At 40.2% G+C, this 20,731-nt stretch overlaps 1 protein-coding gene across 9 annotated transcripts in view; it reads right to left on the bottom strand.

Annotated features, from left to right (window-relative positions):
* dab2ipb (DAB2 interacting protein b) overlaps positions 1 to 20,731 on the bottom strand; it is a 132,779-nt gene that overhangs the window by 16,437 nt on the left and 95,611 nt on the right. For all 9 annotated transcript variants that reach the window (XM_061060797.1, XM_061060798.1, XM_061060800.1 and 6 more), the window contains 6 exons: positions 19,768 to 20,322; positions 6,510 to 6,654; positions 4,654 to 4,798; positions 3,408 to 3,644; positions 3,092 to 3,293; positions 2,075 to 2,262 (listed from right to left, as the gene is read on the bottom strand). In XM_061060797.1, coding sequence (XP_060916780.1) covers positions 2,075 to 2,262; positions 3,092 to 3,293; positions 3,408 to 3,644; positions 4,654 to 4,798; positions 6,510 to 6,654; positions 19,768 to 20,322 — 1,472 coding nt within the window. The remainder of the gene's footprint in view (positions 1 to 2,074; positions 2,263 to 3,091; positions 3,294 to 3,407; positions 3,645 to 4,653; positions 4,799 to 6,509; positions 6,655 to 19,767; positions 20,323 to 20,731) is intronic.

Below are 20,731 nucleotides of genomic sequence, written 5' to 3'. Positions count from 1 at the left end.
AGCAATTAGGCGAGAATTGTGAGCTCATTTGAAGGCCGGTTCAGTGTCATGGCTGGCTTATGAGGATAAACCACAAGTAGACAAATGTAGACCTGTATTTGTCAAGTATGAGCAGTTATTGTGATAACTAAAGAGGGCAGACTCTGACATCCGGTCATATAGGGACAACACTTAATTAGCTCTATTGATTCTGGACCTCTGTTTAGCATAATGATAGCAGCTGTCTGACTCGCTTCCTGTTTTCTCCTGCTGTCTCATCTTCCTGTTATGTGCTGCATGATCTCATCTGCCTGCAGTTGTGCTCTGCTTGTGTTTACTGCTGTTTATTGGGCACAGTTTGTCGGGCTATCAATCATGTATTTCTCCTCCTGTTGGCCCCCTGTGCTTTAATGTTAATCTTTCCAAGTGTCACCTTGCCATCGTGCTGCCACAGAGCGAGAGGAAAGGAGATAAGCAAGATACGGTGCTGTCCGAGTGTGTATTCATCCACATGAGAGTACACAAGGTTTCATCCGGCTGATGTAAACAAGAGAGGGTGACACCCTCACAGTGTCAAGGCCTCGGATGACAAACATTCACACTCTGCAGAAGTAGTTAGCTAGAGAACACACTCAAGATGACTTTGAAGGTGTGTTTTATTTTGCCTCTGTGGTGAACTGTTTCCTTAAATCAACCTGTTCTGCAATCAGTCTGTCCTTAAATGACTTCACTCTCAATAAAATATGCCAAGAGTGTGGAGCTGGCGTAGGCGGTGGAGGCAAACGCTTGGAGCACAAGGGCACTGTGGGCAAGAAGTGGCCTGGGACTGAGTTAATGACAAAAAGTCATTAACATGCTGTAGAAACAAAGTACCTTTTCACGCTTTCCAAATAGATTGTTAATTTGTGATAACTGACCTCCTACACCCCCCTCCCCCATTGAATTAAAAAGATAATGTAGGTTTTATTTTACACCTTATTTTACCTTACAAGATCTAAATGTCCCGTTAAAAAATTTTCACTAACAAGAGTGACCTGGCCAAGCAGGCAGCCATTACACAATAAAATACAACATTTTAGAAGATTATTCCATCCCTATTCTGTTTGACAGGGAAACACAGTTGTCCTAGGATCAGTCAAAACTCAGGGTACAGTGAAGAGCAACCAATTAAAACCATCAACACTGGTAACCAGTAGAGCTGAAAAATACTCAGTAAATAAAATAATTCATATTAAATACACAGGAAGGAGTTAAATGTATTCTTTAAAGATGAGGACAAGGAGCAGAATCACAGAGCTTAAATGTATTAATAATATGTTATTAACTATTTCCCACAAATATATCTGCTAATGCATATACCCATGCCAGCAGTGGCCACATCAGTTAGAGCTGGTCAAATCATTTTATCAACTGATTCTTATTTATTGTTAAGGCTGATGTTAAAAAAATTAAAATACATTTTTAATCTAACTGTGATGATCGAGATACAGAACCTACAACGCATTCATTAAGCTCTCGTTATGCATAGTAATGTCAATGTTCCTTAAGAATTTGATTTTAATTTAACCTTTATTTCATTGATCTTGATCCATTGAGATCAAGATCTCAGGGTGACCTGGCCAGCAGCACACTTCATAATAAAACAATTGCATGATTAAGAGGCGGCTAAAACTTCAACGTGGCAGCATGATTGCACTACTTAAAGTCAGTTGTTTATTTACAGAAAGTGCTCCTCAGTTGTCAGAAAGTGTTTTGGTTTTGTAGTCTGTAGTTTTGAGTTGCTGTCAAAAATGTCTGCTTAAAGTTTGGGAAACCACAGATTTATTCCAGCACACCAAACAGAAGCATTCAGCTGAAAAGAGAGGTGTTTGGCAGCGCAAATTGAACAGAGTCTGCCCTCAAACACCAGCTTAAAGCATTTCACATTATCTCAACTGATATTTCGATCATACTGCCACACCCTTTCACCATTATATTTGATGCCTGTTCGCCTTCAGTTGCAGTCAGTGATTCAAATATATACAAAAACAATGTCATCTGAATAATGAATGAACCTAGTGTGTGCATTCTGGATGAGATCTTAGATATGTCTTACCCTGAAAGGTCATTGTCTATAACCATCTTCTGTAGGCCAGTGGAGATGCTGCACCCTGCCTCAGCAGGGGGTGAGCCCATATGCTCTGTAGACTGTCCGGGTGTCATCTGGATACTGGACGGGTTGGACAGAGCTGTGTTCACCTCTCGCAGGATTCTGGGGAGAGGGCCGAGCTTGGAGGCTGCACTCTGTGAAGAGAAACACATAATTTTGTTTTAAAGTCAAAATAAATTTCACTCAGGACAACTTCAGGGCATTCATTGCATTTAACGTTCAAAGAGTTTTGTTGAATTAGACATTTGCATATTTTTTAGAACAAGTTATTTTTCTGGAGGCCGTGCAATCAACTCTCTTATTCAGACAACATTCTAAATAATTAACTCTCCTGCCGGTCTGATGGACTGGAAAATCAAGACTCACTATGATTTGTGAATTATTGAAAGACAAGGTCTCAGAAAGCTGGATGCTCTAAACCCCCCCCCCCCCCCCCCCCAAAAAAAAAAAACATGATTCCACCCTTTATCTTTATCTAATTATTGCCAGCTCCCCATCTGCTACCAGAGCGAATGTAAATGTCCTTGTAAATCCATTAATAAGCCTTCGCCAGCTTCTGAGGCTCCACAGTGTTTTTCCCTTGTGCACTGCTTATGTAACGCAATAATACATTATTGATTCATGTAAGATAAACAACTTCTTAATGTTGTCAAATGATGTTTCAAATCCTTAAGATTGTGATGATGCACTGAAGCAAATTTGACCGTCTGTAAAAAATCATTGACATTCACCAGAAATCATTGTATCACTGTATGTATTTACATGTTGATGTTACCTATGGATTTGCTATTTTAACTTTTTTGTCTGATATTATTTGATCTTACTGTCAAATACTCTTATTCTTGCTGCAAGCTTTTAGTTTGCCGTCTACTTTATTAACTTTGAATGTGCTTTAACGTTATGTCTGATTCTATCCATGCATCATCTTCTACTTAACGTAGTGCAGTATGCCACGTTCAGTACCTGGTCCATCTGGGAAACCACCTCAGAGAGGAGGGAGTGCAGGGTGGAGAGTTCCCTGCCGAGGTCAATATAGCCCTCAAAGCCCGCTGTGTTAGAGATTGTCTCTGGGTTGGAGATTTCAAGAAGAAAGCGTTGCATGTTGGTCCACTCGTGCTCCAGGAACTGGTTCATAAAGGACATGTACTCCTCCTTGTTACCGAACCTGACAAGAAACAGGGAAAGCAGAGAGAAATCAGGGACAAGAATAAGGAAATATATTCAATTATGAAAAAAATGGCGCAGCCAAGTCTTTTTTGTAAAATCCAAGCACACTTACTTTGTGAAATTTGCCAGGTTTTGTGTGACTTTGGCGATGAGCGTGAGTGTGCGTGCTGTGCGGTCGTCGGGATACTCCTGCATCAGATTGAAAAGCGAGGGCGACATGATGGCTGGACAGAGAAACCGCAGGAACAAAGAGGCGCTGATCAAACGCTCACTGATGTCCGGTCGACCCCGGTTGCTGCATTCTTGACGCCATGATGCGAAAACCTCCTTCAGTTCTCGAGGAAAGACGCTGTGAATAAAGAAATACAGGAGAGAGGTTATCGGTCAGTTCACTCCCTCAGTCTTTTGGAACAAAAAAAAAACCCTCATGTGCTTTGGACTTGAGTGAAAGCTTTCTATATTTTGTTAAATTAACGTTTTTAAAACTAAAAGTTATTTATTAATTTCTTAAGACAAGCACAAAGACAAAAGCACAAACCAAGACGTTAGCTCAATTAAAAATATATCATTTTGAAAAGCATAGTCTTTATTTGCATTTCATTTGAACATTCAAAAAGGATATTGTACCGATTTCTCCTCATTTGCATTTGTAAGGGTTTTTAACAAGAATCAATCTGCCGCTGCTTTGATTGCTACCTTTCCATACATTTATATCGTCTGCTTTCTCGATGCAACACTCAATTATCATAATCACAATATCATTCAGACTTCTGTTTTGGTTTTCCTTTGTTTTCATTTCTGCATCATATCAATTCATTTTATCTCGATTTGTATACTTTAAATTTAAATATTTTAAAAGAATCTGATTGGAGGGTTGTTCAAACGCTGCATAAATCGATTGAAATTCATAAGATGCAATCCTCGTCTCTGATTGGCCAAGTGAGTATGTGATTAATCGTGTGATCCCCTGAGAGTTGTTTTTAAAGGTTACTCCCACGCATCGCTGTGAGTAGGAGAGAGTCATTTGAGAATTTTGTTTTACTTTGGACTTTAAGAGTTTTGAATCCTAATTTGGCTTTTTAGAGAATTCCTGATCTCCAGAGATGCTTTAAAAATGCATAAATCAAAAGATGACAGACATCTTTATTACCTACAAACATCTGTTAACAGGTGCACAATCTAACAGAAGCCCTCTTTAATAGCATTGTTTTAATTGTTCATTGAGATATTTTTAAAAATTAAAGTCAGTTTTCAGAAAAATATTTTGAGGCTAAAAAGTCTGCCTTCTTTTTTTGTATCACATGTTAAACATAATAAGTGATTTGTTCAGATGTTTGTGATATCAGACTCGTATTCACCAGTATGAGTTGATGATTTTGCAGAAGGCCAGCTCGCAGCACATCTTCAGGTTACTCTGATGCTCTGGCAGGTCACCAGACGAACACTTGGACTGATCCACCTCACAGTTCTCATCTGACTCGTACAGAGCCTTGATGAACTCACCTGAGAAAAAAACAAAAACAAACACAAGAAAATATATAAGAAATGTATGAACATGTGGGTTTTCTGGGGATCCGTGTCTTTCTTTGAGCATCTGTGAGATAGATCCAGCAGGAAAAAGGGAACTGAGGTGGAACTGTTTGTGTTGGTTGCAAAGTCCTGCTGAGCTGAGCAAGGATGGAGAAAAAAACATGATGCCAAAACAGCAGATGATTTGGTTTTTGATATCTGAAATCCTGTAAAGCCGAAACCATGAACACAACAAAAAGGAATTATTTTTTAAAATACAGATGCCCCTTAGTTTGACCGTTGAAAGATCTCAGAGCTTCTTGAATGCCATCGCTCTTACTCATGAGAATTATCTTCCTCTTTTTTTAAAGCTGAAAGAAGGGAATAGAGTCTTACTTCTGAGCCGACATTTGAATAAAAGCTCAGATTTAATTGCCTTAATCCATTCCCCTTATTGCCCTCCAGTCCAGTTGGTGGCAGTAATGCACTTCAGAGATTGTTTGCCAATAATTCAAACATTAGAAGAGTAAGAAAAAGACAGAAAAAGGAGGAAAAGGAGGGAAAATTGGAGAAGAAAAAGAAAACCCTTTGTTTATAGACAGATGGGTTTGAGAAAAAACATCCCGGACAGGAACAAAGAATTAAGATCTGGTTCCCTTTAAAAATCCATATTTCCAATCACTACTGTCCTTTTCGTTACTTCCAATCTAATATTGAACCTTGTGTACCAAAAAGTTGACGAGTCAACTGTCTGTAACGGGAGCTCATGGCTGCCCTTTCTGTTGCTCCTGTGTCAGTGATTCTTACAGTTTAGTTGGACGTTGACCAAAAAACATCACCAAAAGAACAGTGATTTAAAATAGACCAGCCTTCAATATTTCTCTGAGGCAGCCCCGAGAGACACAAGCAAGCAACCAGGCAGCATCTCTTTTTGCCAAAAACAAACAGGCAGACACACACATGCACACACACACTCACACACGTAACACACAGAGTGACATAAACACACACGTTGAGCATTAACATTGGCAGCATACAGAGAAAAATGTGATGAGTGCCAGGAAGGATGTGTGCCGTTTGTAGATTAAACTGCCTCTGTGTACATTCCTGGAGCAGGGGAGGTAGAAAAGCACACAGTGCATACAGAGTGCTTATTGTTAGGACTGCAGTCAGACAAACACACTCCATCTAACCTTGGACTAACATTGCCAAAACGGGCGTTGGGGGTCAAACAATCACCTCATAATGATTTGCTACAAAACTGATCTGCTAAGTGATTTATAATTACAGTCAAAGCGAGACCAAAACATGCAGTCACTGAATTGTGCTGTCCACGGTTAGCGGCAAACAAAAATTGAAACGACGGATGAGTTCTTTGGTCTCGCTGTCAAAATGATTGTCGAGAGAGGCAGACAAATTCATTTGATCTCTAATATTGTTGGTGTAGCCAATATATTGAATTTACTGACGCTGCAGTTCTCTAAACCTTTTCAAGGATGAGTGAATGGAAAGTTTTTGGGTTGAATGTGAGGACAAGAAAGAGCAAAGAGATGGGATGTGAACAAATGAAAGGAAGGCAAAGAAAAACTGAAAAGAAAAACTGAAATATAAAAAAAACAAGAGACTGTTTCAGAATATCTCAAGATGTCTGTCAGGAGACTACAGCCTCTGCCTTCACTCCCTTCTGAATCATTGTTTCACTCACCGAGGGCGTCCTGCAGGTACTTCTGCCCAACCAGTTTGAGGTATTCCTCGATGGCCTTCGTCGCCAATGTGTTCTCTCTGAAGATAAGGTGCTCGTTCTCCCCGCAGCGATCGACTTCTGACATCATCAAATCTGTGAGGAAGTCCTAAAGAAAGAAAACAGGGTTCATGAGTGGATGTAAAGACATGCTGTTATATCCTCAACTGCATTGAAGGGGACAGTTTTGCACATAGGAAAATATAGCAGCTGTAAAGAAGTTAGATGGGAATCAATTAGATTTATAATTTCAAATGCAAATTAGCATCTCGAAAGGTGGTGATGGTGTTGGAGATAAATTATCCCCCCCAAAAAAGGTCCCCCCCCCAATAATCAGATGGGTCTTCTTTGTGGTTCATATAATATATCTTTATCCACTTTGGCTGTCCAAGCTGTAATATTCTACTAGACTTACTGAACATAATATTATTCTTTCAGACTACATTATCCCACCGTTCCACTAAGCCAGTATTCATGTTTTCTTTAGCCATCATAATTCTGCAAATGTTTCTATGAAAGTGGCTGTACATTTGATGACCTCTACTACTAACAACTAAAAGCCTGTTTGTAAAACCTGTTGCCTTGCCTGACCCTGATTTTTTAACATTTCACAGGTCTGACTGTGGGATTGCGTGGAGAATGGTGATCATGACATAACAGTCATCTACACCTTAATAACAGTGTGGTGCAAAAGATTGCACATAAGCATAACTTGGCCTTAACCGACAGACACATACTGGAGATTCCTCAATATCAAAACAAACAAGCCAGAACCAGCCTGGAGACACATGAACTGGAATGTAAACAAAACTTCAACATGTTTTTAGAGGACCTGGAAACAAGCTGTTAGCAAAAAAACAGTTCATACATACAGATAAATTGTTGATAGGGTCGGGGATCTTAAACCCTTCCCTAGAATTAAACTGACATTTGAGTTGTTTGGATACTGCCTACATTGCCAGTCAATGCAACGATCTGTTTCCATAATTTATGAGCCTTCCCAAAAGCTAACTAGTTTGAGGTTGATCATCGTGTTACCAATGTAAGTCAAAGCTTTCAAAATGCCAGCAATCAGTTCTTTTACACCGATGTTGTGTGAAGTGTTTTTGCACGCTAGTATCAGAGGGGTTTGAATTTTTCAATACCAAAACTCAAGTCAAGTCATTGGATTCTGGGGAATTGGGATACTGGGGAGAGAAAGTTGTATTGGAACATCTCCAATGAACATCGACAATAATATAACACTAGAGCAAACAATGAAATGTTAGCATTGTGGCTAACAAACTAGCATGTAGGTATATTCACTTTCATTAACTCCCACTACACTCCATAAGTAGCCATAAGTCCAAATATGTCTGGAAGATATGAAGACTTTTTTGTCACATTTTCAAGACCAGTTAATGTGAAGAAAACCAGATGACAGAAATTATGTCATTACAATACCAGGAACAGAGCAAAACAGTTCTATTTCTATGGTTCTTTGAAAATGACAGACACCAGAAGCTGAAATTCCGCATGCAGAGAGAAACAGCCTCACACTGACACAAACAAACAAAAAAAATGACAGGACTCTTTTTTTAAAATATAATGGCAGAGAAAATTTCCGTCACTCTTTCAAATTGTCAAAGAGGGATTTGACACCTGCTTCGCTATTCAACGAGTTGATAAAGACAAAGAAATGCTTGCTTCTTTTTCCAGATACAAACAGAAAAATACAAGCAGCTGACAGAAATGAGTAAGAACATTTTAGCCAATAAGCTGCAGTACTCAAGTTCCAGCCAAAGTTATGCTCACTTCAAAACAGCATGTCAAATATAAATGTATCGTCTTTATTTTTATTTGGGTGAGTGAATTATTTTGATTGAATCCTCTTCCTAATTTGCCTCAGAAGAAATAACTTGGCCTGTCTAAAAGTGATCTCTACAGTGCCTATATATCATTCACCAGGTAATGAAAATAACAGGATCAGACGGCATTGAAGCTCCCAAAATTCAAAGTGGGAAAGCAAGAGAGAGAGAGAGATGGAGCCATCTGGGGATGAATCATCCCTTGTTTAGATCCCTTCGACAAATTTCTGGGTGTACTCTCATGCAAGTCCCCTGGCAGCTTGTTAAACTAGGGGAACCAGCGTAGCATTGCGGGGAGAAGAAGAGAGGCGAGTGACAGATGTATAGAGAGAAACGGAGAAGGAGAGGAAGAAGAAACAGAGCGGCGGCAGTTTTAAAAGAACAGAGGAGGAGGAGGCGGAAAGAAAGTGACGGAGCCTCTCAGACGGTTTCTATAGCTGCTGCAGAAAGACGCCTGTTATCCGGCTAATCAAAGATACACCGCAGGGAGCCAATCACCCACTGATGTGAAGCGAGAGAGGCCTTTTTGGTTAACACATTTTGCACATCGCACACATACACAAGCCCAGTATTTGCACACACACACACACACACCTATGGAGAAGAGCAACTAAACTTTGTTTTAACAAATGCACATATAAACATTTAAAAGAAACCCAGAATGTGCACACAGAGGCATGGGTGTGTGTGGCGCTGGTTTCATCGTTATACATTGCTGAACTGAAGGGGATTTAATGTAGCTTCTGATCAAGAGAGAAACAAAGTCTACAATGTGATTAAATTTACTTACAGTCGACTGTACATTAGAGCTGCATTATTATTGGATCATCTGGCGAGTCAATCAAAGCAAATCAATTAGCGACTGATTTTATAGAGTGATTTTATAGATCAAACATCAAAGTGGCTGGTTTCATCTTCTTAAATGTAAAGATTTGCTGCAACTTAAAAGAAATCACAGGATTGGGCACCGGTAGCCTAGTGGTTAGTGTGCGTGCCTCATGTACAGAGGCTGTAGCCCTCTAAGTGGACTTCCTGGGTTCGAATCTGACCTGTGGATCCTTTCCCTCATGTAGTTCCCCACTCTCTCTCTCTCTCTACCTAATTTATGACCCTATCCACTGATATATAATAAATATAGAAATAAATTAAAATAGTCAGTTGCAACACTTATGTACATGTTTGCATGCCTTTAGCATCAAGAAACAACTAAATCAGGACTGGTGCAGCTGCAATCACCTCTGTGTGGGGATGATGTTTCATAAATTGTATAGCATGAATACAAGTCTGAGATTTTGTGAGTCAGTATTGTGGCAAAGCCAACACCAAGCAGACTGAGGGACAATCACAGGAACTACTCCAAAAGGTAAATGTCAGAGCACAAGAGCACAAGTCAGAGGAGGTTTCAAAGGAAGTTTCCGAGTCACTTAACAAAGTACAGTTAAATCAACCGTTAACAAATGGAGAGAGTATCAAAATTTGAGCGAGGGAGAGTGACGGAGACCTCTGCCACCCCCCAAAGGATTTCTAAGTTGTTGTTGCATAGGCCGAGGTAGGAGAGACTGTGCCAACAACTCTTGGATGGATGCCTCATCAGTAAGAGTTTTACGGGGGTGTAGCAGGGCCACTCTTAAAAAGAAAAAAGAAACGAAGGAAAAACCTCACATGACATCTTGGCTACATTCCTCCAGAAACCAAGTAGGAGACTCTGAAATCAGCTGGAAGAAGTTTCTAAACTCTGAGACCGAAATTTAGCCTTTTGGCAATCTAACTAAACGACATGTTACACTGCATTGCATCCCCACCTCAAAGCATGGCAGTGGCAGCATCATGCTGTGGGGATCTGCAACAGGCCCCACAAGACTTCTGAGGGTACAGGGAGAAATAAGTAGGGTGAAATAAGTCGTGAAAAATACAGAGAAAGATACCTGCCTGTAATAAAACTCAACTTTATTATTTATTTTAAAAGACAGATAAAATCAAAGCTGCACTGGTTTAGATACGATGATGGTCATGCTCAAGGCTGCAATTGCTGCAGATGCATCGACTGAAAACCTATTTGATGTGGATTAAAAACTATCCAACATGTATTTTATATTTATTTAGATCACTGATACATCATAGAGCCGTTTGTTGCTCATAAATGTCAAAATCTGCCACGTACAATATCTTTTATTGTAATTATTTGCACAAAACAGTTACTCTGTTAGCCTGTATGATCATGGCTAACAGATCATTAAACCAAGTAAATAAACATTCAGATAAGCCATTATACTTCTTGTTATGGTATATTCCTTGAATGTTTGTCATCTTTAGCAATAACTCACTAGACAGTGAGGAGTTTATGGTTACATAAATAAGTCATGCAGCAGAGAGCAGCCCACACAACCCACAGAAGCTCGAGGAAGCGTGACCTTTTGTGGTCTACAGACACCCATCCCATTATTAGTCCAGAGGTCTTGTTTTTTTTTTATTGGAAGAAAATGTCATCCCAATTATGATCTTTCCTCTAACCTCTACCCCTCTGTGGCTCTGTCTCTCTCTCCCCCTCGTTTCTGCTCTGCACTGCTTATGTGGCCACTGAGGCGAGGCCAATCCAGGCCTGATTAGAGAGGACGGTCGGATGAAACGGAAGAGGAGAGAGACCGAGTGGGAGAGGGAAACTCAGAAAAGAGACATCAAACGGGAGACGTAATGTTATTTTCTGCTGGCAGCCTAAAAAAGCTTGATCAAACACTTCTGACAATCTCCTTCAGATGTGACATGCTTCATGAACTAGAGACAACATGTGTGCTGATGCAAAGGTGCACTTCTTCTTGAGAACTTAGTATGACTGAAACTTAATTACAGCGCATGGAAATAAGAAAATAACAAGGGCATACATCTCTGGATTTAAATACTGCATTAGATTCTATGGCCAGAGTAAAAACTGAACACATTGTCATGCCATTGGCTCTTAAGATTTCTCACCTTCTTCTTGTTATTATTTCCTTTCTGTTATAAAACAGACCTACGACAACCTGAACTCTTCTTTGTTTCTTGTTTCAGTCTACACAGCCACTCTAGCAGTGCTGTACTCAGCCATAGTGTATGTTACTTAAATGTAAATGCCTAATGCAAGCATGCTAACATTCACAATGCTAGTATGTAAACACAGGTACTATACAGTTACAGTCCCATACATACAGAGAAATGATCAAATTGAGTTTAAAGGTGGCTCTTTTCCTGACAAATCTTGTATTTATTGTTCTATAAATGTTTTGATAAGTTGTAAATAAACTAATTGCAATGAGCTAAAACACATCAGTTAGCATAAAACACAATGTACAGCTAAGGCTAATAGTTTTACAAAAAGGGAGCTAGCTTAAGTTTTGCATCAAGGTAGAGTAGAAGTAGAGGGAAAATAAATGGCAATCCAGACCCTATTTGGTCCGATATCTAAGCCTGGACTGAAAAGGTCAAGCTACCGAGTGTCATCTATAAAAGCTTGGTAGCCAACAACATCTTGCTAAAACTGTTGACATTGTCTCCCTGAAACTGAAAACCTCTGCATATAATTTTTCTAGACATATTCATACCATGTTGACTTCCTGAAAGGCGGTAAATTCATGTATAAACATAGCTGGAAAAAAGTCAGCAGTAATGCTAACTTCACAAGTGATGTGTTGCAAAAGGTGAAATCTATCTATCTATAGAGTGTTACAAAAGTCAACACAATCGTGTCTTAAGACACTGAAGCTCATTTTCCCCCCTCTCAGTTTTCTTCCTGACGCCCTCAATCCTGCTGCCTGTCCCCCATCCCTCCCCTCTGCTTCAGTGCTAATAAGGAGAAGTAGACCGCTCTCTGTATTGCTGCCACATCCCATCAGCCAAACCATGCCTTAAAAACTCTCCTACACCCCCAACACACAGATAGAGGAGAGACGAGGGTGGTACACAGACAGGGTCTGAGAAGAGGGATGATGGTGCTGCCCCGATGATCAGATCTAATAAATAGTCGGGAACAGAGTCCTGTTGGAAAAGATGAGAAGCTCCCCGTAGATCAGTAAAAACTCATAAAGTCGTGTCCATTGTGCAGCTACACACGCACGCACACGCACACACACAATGGTCTCATCACCAGCCCTGTGTGTGTGTGTGTGTGTGTGTGTGTGTGTGTGTGTGTGTGTGTGTGTGTGTGTGTGTGTGTGTCTGTGTCAGTATTCAGAGCTTACATCACTATCGAGCATTATTCCACATTTTTGAGTTGATATAAAAACTCAGGCCCTTAATAAAGTCTGAAAAGGCAACACAATCGGCAAAATCATGATCTGGACTCTACATTTCTCACTCACTCTCAGACAAACCCGAACACAGAACAGTTAAGTGATGTTTCAATGCTCGCAAATTGCAATGGAAGAGAAAAAAAACTGAGACGGGCAACAAATAGAGATGAATAAAATAGAGATGAATAAAGGTCACGTTTACACGACATAATCGCTCCAGATGTTTTTGTGCTTCCTTGTGTGTGGGTTTCTATGGTAATACAAGGAAGAGAAGATCAAACTGAGCGCAATAGAATGCCTTAAAATTATAATACCAGCAAAGAATTCAGATCGACTCAAAGTACATTTTCATACAAATTGTATGTATTTTAAACTGTCTTAACCTGGACAGTAGGGGAAAGTATTGGTTGGTTATTATATCCTGGACATACACTTTCCACAGCTGTATATATATACTGTATCTATAGATTGTTTGGTATCTTATAAAAGCCTAAATTTACTATAATTTCAAAGTCATAGTCACTTTGGAACAAACAGATTCAGTAAGATTACAAATCAAATGGGGATTACCTTCTTGAAGCTCTACCTGCCATGCTTTAAATCTTTATATTCAGGGGTAGAATCTCATTTCAGATTATTTAAGGGACATAGTTTGTGTTTAGTAATTCCATTGTAGTATAGTAGAGTGCATTTTAGGAGAAAACAGAAAGCCGAAAACATTAACACCATGACTGATCGATAAGCCTGGTTTTCCAGCCTGGGGCAAGGGCTAAAGAATGACTCATGGGACAAAAAACAGGAACCACTCCAGCCACTCCATCCCTCGCTCTCCTCCTCTTTCTGCCTCCCCCGGTCTCTTTCTCTCCCCAGAGACCGGTGGCTAGTATTACAGCATCGTAGCCTGCAGCTCTTCCTGTGAGGGTCACATTGGGTTGACAGAGAGGACTGGGGGCTGAATGGGAATGGAAGTAGCTCCTCCCGTAGGCACACAGGCTTATCATTCAACCCAAAAACAGGAAAGGCAGTAGCTCACCTCATTTAGCCGCTCGTGCACATGTTCATTATGAAGATAGGTTTGACTGAAGTCACTATTGCAGCGAGTGTCATCAGCATCTTTACATCATGTTTGTCAACTTACTGTGGTCATGCTCCTTCTGTGTCTCTCCTTGTATTTGTACATTTGTAAGTCCGTTGATTGCATCTTTTGTTTGGTCAATCAACAATAATAGACTAAATTAATATTGCAAGTACAGCAGATACCTCATTTAATGTGACATTTTGACCTGATGATGGTGATACAACAGAAGTGGAGACAACACCAAAGTCATTTAAAAAACCTCAAAGTGCTGCCACTGGATAGGTTAGAGGACAACCAAATTTAACAGGATTTATCCTCTAAGAATCATGAGAATTGGTACAAAACTTCATGAGAATGCATTTAACACAAGGGTTATTTCAGTCTGGATCAAACTGAATGGCCGATAGATCACCCATGTTTAGATCAATGCAGCTGATGTGGCTGTAAACAGTTGTAGATTTAGATACAAAGATAAAGAGACTATCGTGTTTTGAAAAGTGCATGTTTGCAACAGATCGCATTCCAAAGATTTAGTTGGGATGGATTCCTGCGGGCAACAGGAAACACACACAATCAAAAAGGAGCAGGTACAAACAGTGATGGAAGCGCTAGCCAACATGAACTCAACACGGGGTGAAGCCCAGCATGTGACCAGGGATATGAAACAATGAAGGGAACTCTATATTTTTATTGAGTAAGTAATAAACACCAGCTCTGACTCATAAATTGGACTTTTACACAAGAGGAGACTATATTGATTTATTGCACTAATTCATTTCTGTTCCAGATTTTTTGTTTGTTTCAGAGCTTTTATGTGTCTGCCCAGGTATGTCAGGCATTTCAAACTTAATAAATATAATTTAAGTGAAAGAAAACTAAACTGATAAAAGTGACTGCTGGTTAAAGAGGAAATGCAGAGGTGGGGAAAGAGACTAGTAATCTTAGAGCTAACATGACGTCGAGAGATAAATGTCTTGAGCGTCACTGAAGAGCTAAATCTTTACTCGATGCAGCCTGCTGCTGTTCAGCTCCACAGTCAGCCAGAAACTGTGCTTCAGCAAGATAAAACTAAGATTTCTTCTAAATGTTTGTCGGAGCCTTCACCCTTTCTCTTCATCTTTCTGTTTGGATGTGCTGCCATGCTGTCAGGAGACAGTCAATCGAAGCATCCGAGAATTGTTAAACAATCGGAGAATATGGTGTACTGCCTTTTGTGGTGAAAACTTAATAAGTACTATAAGGACAAGTGCATTGATGTGCTTTGTAAATATATATTTTTATGAATTGAGCCAATACAGTGAAACTTCTAGTTCATCTTTCTGGGAAATTATAGTGTTACAGCAGCTACAGATTATCTAGAAATATCAAAGAACATTGATTACCGTTATTTATACAATAACTCTAAAAGATTGAAATATGGTATAAACAAAATAGAAAAATATACTCTACAATAATAAAGAAATAGCAATAATACAGAGAGGGAGGTAGATTCTCAGTTTGTCAGTGAAATATCAATAAGGTACGTCTATCTTTCCGTCTAGATTCGAGTGTTGCTTTATATGAAAATATACATGCAATGTTGTTGATCAACAAGAAAGGCGTGTGAAATTAACCACCATGTTTTACTTTTTTAGGGTTAGTTATGATATAACAGAAGAAAAAGAAAGGAAAGTAATACCATATATAGGAGAAGTAACATTTCCAGGTTTTCTCAAAATCAAAAATAATACTGACAACTCTCCTTTCACCGGGGAGATTTTGAGGAGCAGCTTTTATTTCTCACTGGCCTTCTAAAGAGACAAATGATGAATTCAAAGTCAGGAGCCCAGAGGAACTTAAACTACTAGAGCCCTTTGTGTCATATAAGCAAATCATTTGTCAAACTATATTGTGTAGGTACAACAAATAGTGTCTGTGTGCCACAGCTGTGGTGATGAGCATAGCACTGTTGTCTGCACATAATGCACTAAAAGGATGCTGGTGTCTAACATAGCTGAATCTGGCATCAGTTTATTACAAAGAGGGGAAGAGACTCGAATATCTCGCCTTCTTAAGCCGGGTTGTTAGTTTACCTTGAGGAGCAATGACATAATAACCAGAACACCACCCTCCTCTAGCCCTAGTTATCATACGGATAAATCCTCCTTATCGTCACTTCCAACAGTCGGCGCCGTTGACAGGAAGGAGAAGCAACCAAATTAGAACCTAATCTTCCCGAAGGGGCTGAGGCGCCGACAAGACTAGATCAATAAGGCAGAGGATTCATGCCAGGAGTGGATGTTTACACATGAAAGAAAGGTGAAGTTCTCCAGGCAGTTGGAACACATGCAGCAGCAGAGTGTTTGTTATTGTGACGGTGGAGCTTCCAGTCATGCTGTTGTGGTGTACGGATGTAATGGCGTGTCTGACAGGCGGGGAGACTTTACAGCACAGAAGACGAGCAGAATTGTTGATGGGATTTCTGATCTGATTTCAAGTGGATTAAGCACATTAAGATTAAATACACTCAGATGACTCAAAAATAGATTATGCATTACTACAGCAGTCCTCAAACTTTTTTCAATTAGTGAAATCTTTTTTTCAGCCAGGATACATTTAGCTTGCAAACAATACAATGTGCGAGGTAAAAATTACTGTTACCTTGCTTAGATTACTGCTAGCTACTGTAGGAACTAACCCTTTACCAATTGTATCCTGAGACACCACTAACCAGAGACGGAAGCTAGGAAGAGGTGGAAAGCTAACATGAGTTGTTGTCAAATGGCAGCTATTGAATTACCAAACGTATGTAATTTTAACTTAAATTATGGCTGATGTCCCGCCAGACAGAACAAAACTATGATAGCACTTTTAGCTCGCAACCTGATCTTTTACATAAGGAAAAAATGGCGAATGGTGAAAGGTGAATTGGGTCTTTTCTTCAACCTGCATTATACATGGACATGTCGATGCTGTGTTAAGTATACATACATATTTAACTCCAGGCCTGGTAACCACTTTCTAATGCCTGTGTTTACATTGTTAGTAGTTGTGGGTGTTTAAAGTTAGCATCTGTGCAGCGAGGCAGGGCGTGGTTGTCATGCTTGCCAATGCAGCCACACACCAATTCAGCATCAGTAATGACATCTCTCCACAGAGCTTTAGTCTCAAGACACAATGAAGCATGAAAAAGAGATGAAGGAAGACAAACACGGAATGAAGGGGGGAGAACAAGATAGAAGGAGTGTGCAACAGAGCAGAATATTTGGTGAGTAATTATTCGGTGATGGGTGATAAAATGACACAGGAAGAAACAGAAGTCTGGATGTGTTGCATACTAATGGACGTTACAGCTCGGCAATCTGCGCCTCTTAACAATAGCCGGCTGCAATTAGAAGCTGTTTCCCACCTGTACACAGCTGATTAAACACGATGCACATCAGCAGAACTTCAGAGCAACAGAGAAATACTGCCGCATCCCTGAAGAGGAGCGTTCACCTCCTGTTCACCTCTGCTTGGAGAAGGAGAGGCTGCATCACGCTCCTTTGTGAATGTCTAATGCAACGAACAATGCAAAGTCTTGGCAAGGGATGTGGAATAATATACTGACTCATGGATTTTTGACTAGATAGTTAGAGGACTACACAACAATACCAGATGAGTGGGGTAAATAACCAAAGGCTCTTTTAAACACTTGAAGGAAAACAATCAAACAAGGCTTATGGGAGTTTATTTTTGCTAGAATTAATTTCTTGATTCCTAAATATAATTCACCAACGCAAGAAGAAAGTGGACCCAAGTTGGCAGCACATGAGAAAAAGAAATTCATTCAACATGATTTGATTGTAAATTAATCATGAACCAGGCCACACTGGCCAAGATATGTGCTTATGAAGCTTGTACGCAGCTACAGCAGAGGATATCCTAATTAGGCCTCGGGACTGTTTCAGGGAAAGTAGTTTGTCGGTATGGGGGTGTGGTGTGTTTGGCATAACATGACAGCTCAATCGATCCAAGATTAAAGAAATGAAAAAATGAGCTCAAAGAGTGTGTGTGTAATGCCTTAAAAGTTTCGATCAAATCATGATGTCTTAAATGATAAAATACTTTTTTGACAGGAAGCTCTGACACTCAAAATGTATGCTGCAGTTTTCACTTCCAGTTCTTCCTGTTTAGTCAAAATGTTTGTGTGTGTTTTTTAGAACTAAGGTGTAGTAAGGATGTGATAAGGATCAGCAAGTTTGAAATCCAATCTCTGGTGCAGTATTGAAAGTAGTCTCTCCAAAGCTAGCAGAAAACAAGCCAGAAAAGAATTCCGGGAGGTGAGAAAGAAGTTAAAAGTTTTACTGCTTTGCTCAGGATTAATTGAAAGTAATTAAGGACGTGTCCCGTCTCTCCAGGGACCAGAAGAGGCCCACTCCCCCATCAATCAGCAGCTATCACTCCGGAGTCTAAACCGCGAGACGGGTGGCGTACAGTGTGGATAGACATCACTTCTTAAGTACAGATCATTCATCATGCCGCTGAGCTGTGATAAAGTCAAATCAAAGTTTCAAAGCTCTGCTGATGAGATACCGTCAGGGAACCTAAATTAAGGCACATGTCAACGCTGGCGACTGATGAGGCAGAAAAGACAGAGAAGACAGAGAAGTCGATGCTACGAAGAAAAAAAAAAAGCAGCCTCAAGCAATATTCCACTTAAAGCAGTTATTTTAGACGTTACAAAGACAACAAAATGCCTGTTTTCTGATAGAAAAATCTTTTGTTCATTAGAGTTCAATCCATCAGTGTTATTGACTTCACTTGCAACTAAGGATTTCGCTCACTGGTTTATCAGCTAATCAGTTAGCTTTTGATCTACAACAAAAGGAAACTGCAGTTTTTCCAATCTTGACACCACATCAAGAAACATCAGTCAGTGCACCTAGCCGAAACTGTTAATTATTTGCTTTGAGAATAATCAACTTGATATTCTCAGAAATTAATTCAGGAGTGGCCCTGAAACATCAGCCTATACAGCAAGTTGCTCTGTTCTGCCACAACAGATCTATTGTGGCTGCCACTGTGAACTTCTGTTTCAAAGTGTCACAAACAACAATTACAGGTAAATCATCACCTGATTGATAGTTGGAGCCCACTTGCTCCGAGTTATTCTTCCCAAATACTTTCTCCTGTGTTCACATATCGGCTCACTCAGACTTCTCACGGTAATATTACTAGAGGACCAGAAAGTCCAGCCATTTCGTTCTCACATGCAGCTGAACCTGAAAATTCAGTTACATTTTCAGGAGTTTTGTGTGAAAATATCTTTATTTATGCCCACTGGAACAATAAAGCTAATTGTATCTTATCTTTAGTGTCTAGTTTTTGTCACATCAACTGACCAAAACTCAAATGTATTCAACAGCAATTTCAGCTTGAAAATGCTGCTACTGATTAGTTTTAAGTGACTGTTGCACTTACATCCTCATTTTAACGGCAGACAAAATGTCTTTCCCCGTCACATCTCACTGATGCTTTGTAGGGTCAAAATGGCACCATTTGATTTCACAATGCTGAAAAGACAAATGCTGGGCTGTCAAAGTAAAGTGAAATACTGCTATTTTGGATGGATGGGGGGATTATCAGAGTCCACTTGCATACTGTCATGGGAGACTTAGAACCCACTGCGGTAGACTAATCTCCCCCCTTTCACTCGCAGTGCTACAGACAGCTGTGGATATACAGTATTGTGCTTCTGTACTGCATTGGTATGCTGTGAAGCACTGTGGGGGATACATGTAAGGGATTAGCTTGAGTTAAAAATGTAATACAGGCTGGTGCAGCGAGAGGAAATCACCTGTCTCTGTCTGGTCTTTGTCTGCTCTGCTATGGGGGTCAAAAGTTCAGAAGACGAGCAGGCAGCGGAGACCAATTTAACCTCATTCTGTTTTTAATGTCTGGACACGGCTTCACTGGAAGATGGTGGTATTCTACTCTGGTTTTGTTATCTGTAACTCCCCCATAGAGGATACAAAGGTGGGGAAAATAGAAATAAATCATAATAAAGTACTAACCTTGGCCTTGCCGGTGCTCTGTAGAATGTGGACCAGTGCACACGCCATCTCCTCCTTGTTCTTGACGCTTATCCCGGGCTCTAGCACCGAGCACAGCAGCATGTAGTTATTGGTGGTGTACTCTGCAAACTCCTTGTACATCTCCATGGGCAGGATGTTCATACTCTGATAGCGTGCTTTGATCCGAATCATAGGCCCAGAAGTCTTTCCTTTAGGTGGGTTGGGCGTGCTGACTGGATACCACTTCTCCACAAACTGCCGCCCGGTAACAGCAGCAACAGGGATGTTTACAAGTCCGATGTAATTGTTTTTATCTTTCTTTTTCTTCTTGTCCGTGTCTTTGTAGAGGTGTGCCGTGATGCTCTTCACAGCGGGAAGGTTGTTGAACTCAAAGTGCTCTCCCCAAAACACATTGTCCGTCTTGAGTTTGCAGGTGGTACGGGCATACAGCGAGTCATCGAGACACAGCTCACAGAAGTATTTCTTTTTGGCCGGCAGATCTTTGGCCTCGATGATCCACAGCCTCAGCAGGTTCTCCACTCGCCGGCTGTTGTCCTGGACACAGAGAAAATGATTGGTTGCAGTTTAGTGAGGTCTTCTTAGGAAAACTTCTGCAAACAACAACACCGCAAGAAACTTTAAGAAAGAAAAAAATGGTAATTTCAGTTGGGGGACATGCACTAGAAGAAAGTAATCAACCTAAAAATGAATCAAGTGAAGAAACAGTAACTTAACAAATCAAACGTCTGCAAAGAAAATCCCATCAGATCTTCAAACAGGAATCTGCCTCAAATTCCCATTTTGAAGTTCATCCATTTTAAATGACAAGAACATTTCAAACAGCACTTCAATCATTTCATGATGGATATTCAAAATCCTCCTGCGTCTGAAGCCTTTTAAAAAAGCCAGACAATTTTTTTCTCGTACATCATTTCACAGAGCGCTAACGCATTCTTATGTCATC

This window comes from Labrus mixtus, chromosome 17 (genome assembly GCF_963584025.1).
Source record: "Labrus mixtus chromosome 17, fLabMix1.1, whole genome shotgun sequence".
NCBI classification, from domain to species: domain Eukaryota; kingdom Metazoa; phylum Chordata; class Actinopteri; order Labriformes; family Labridae; genus Labrus; species Labrus mixtus.
The sequence above is the reverse complement of the archived record's forward strand: the minus strand, read 5'-3'. Positions and strand labels throughout refer to the sequence as shown.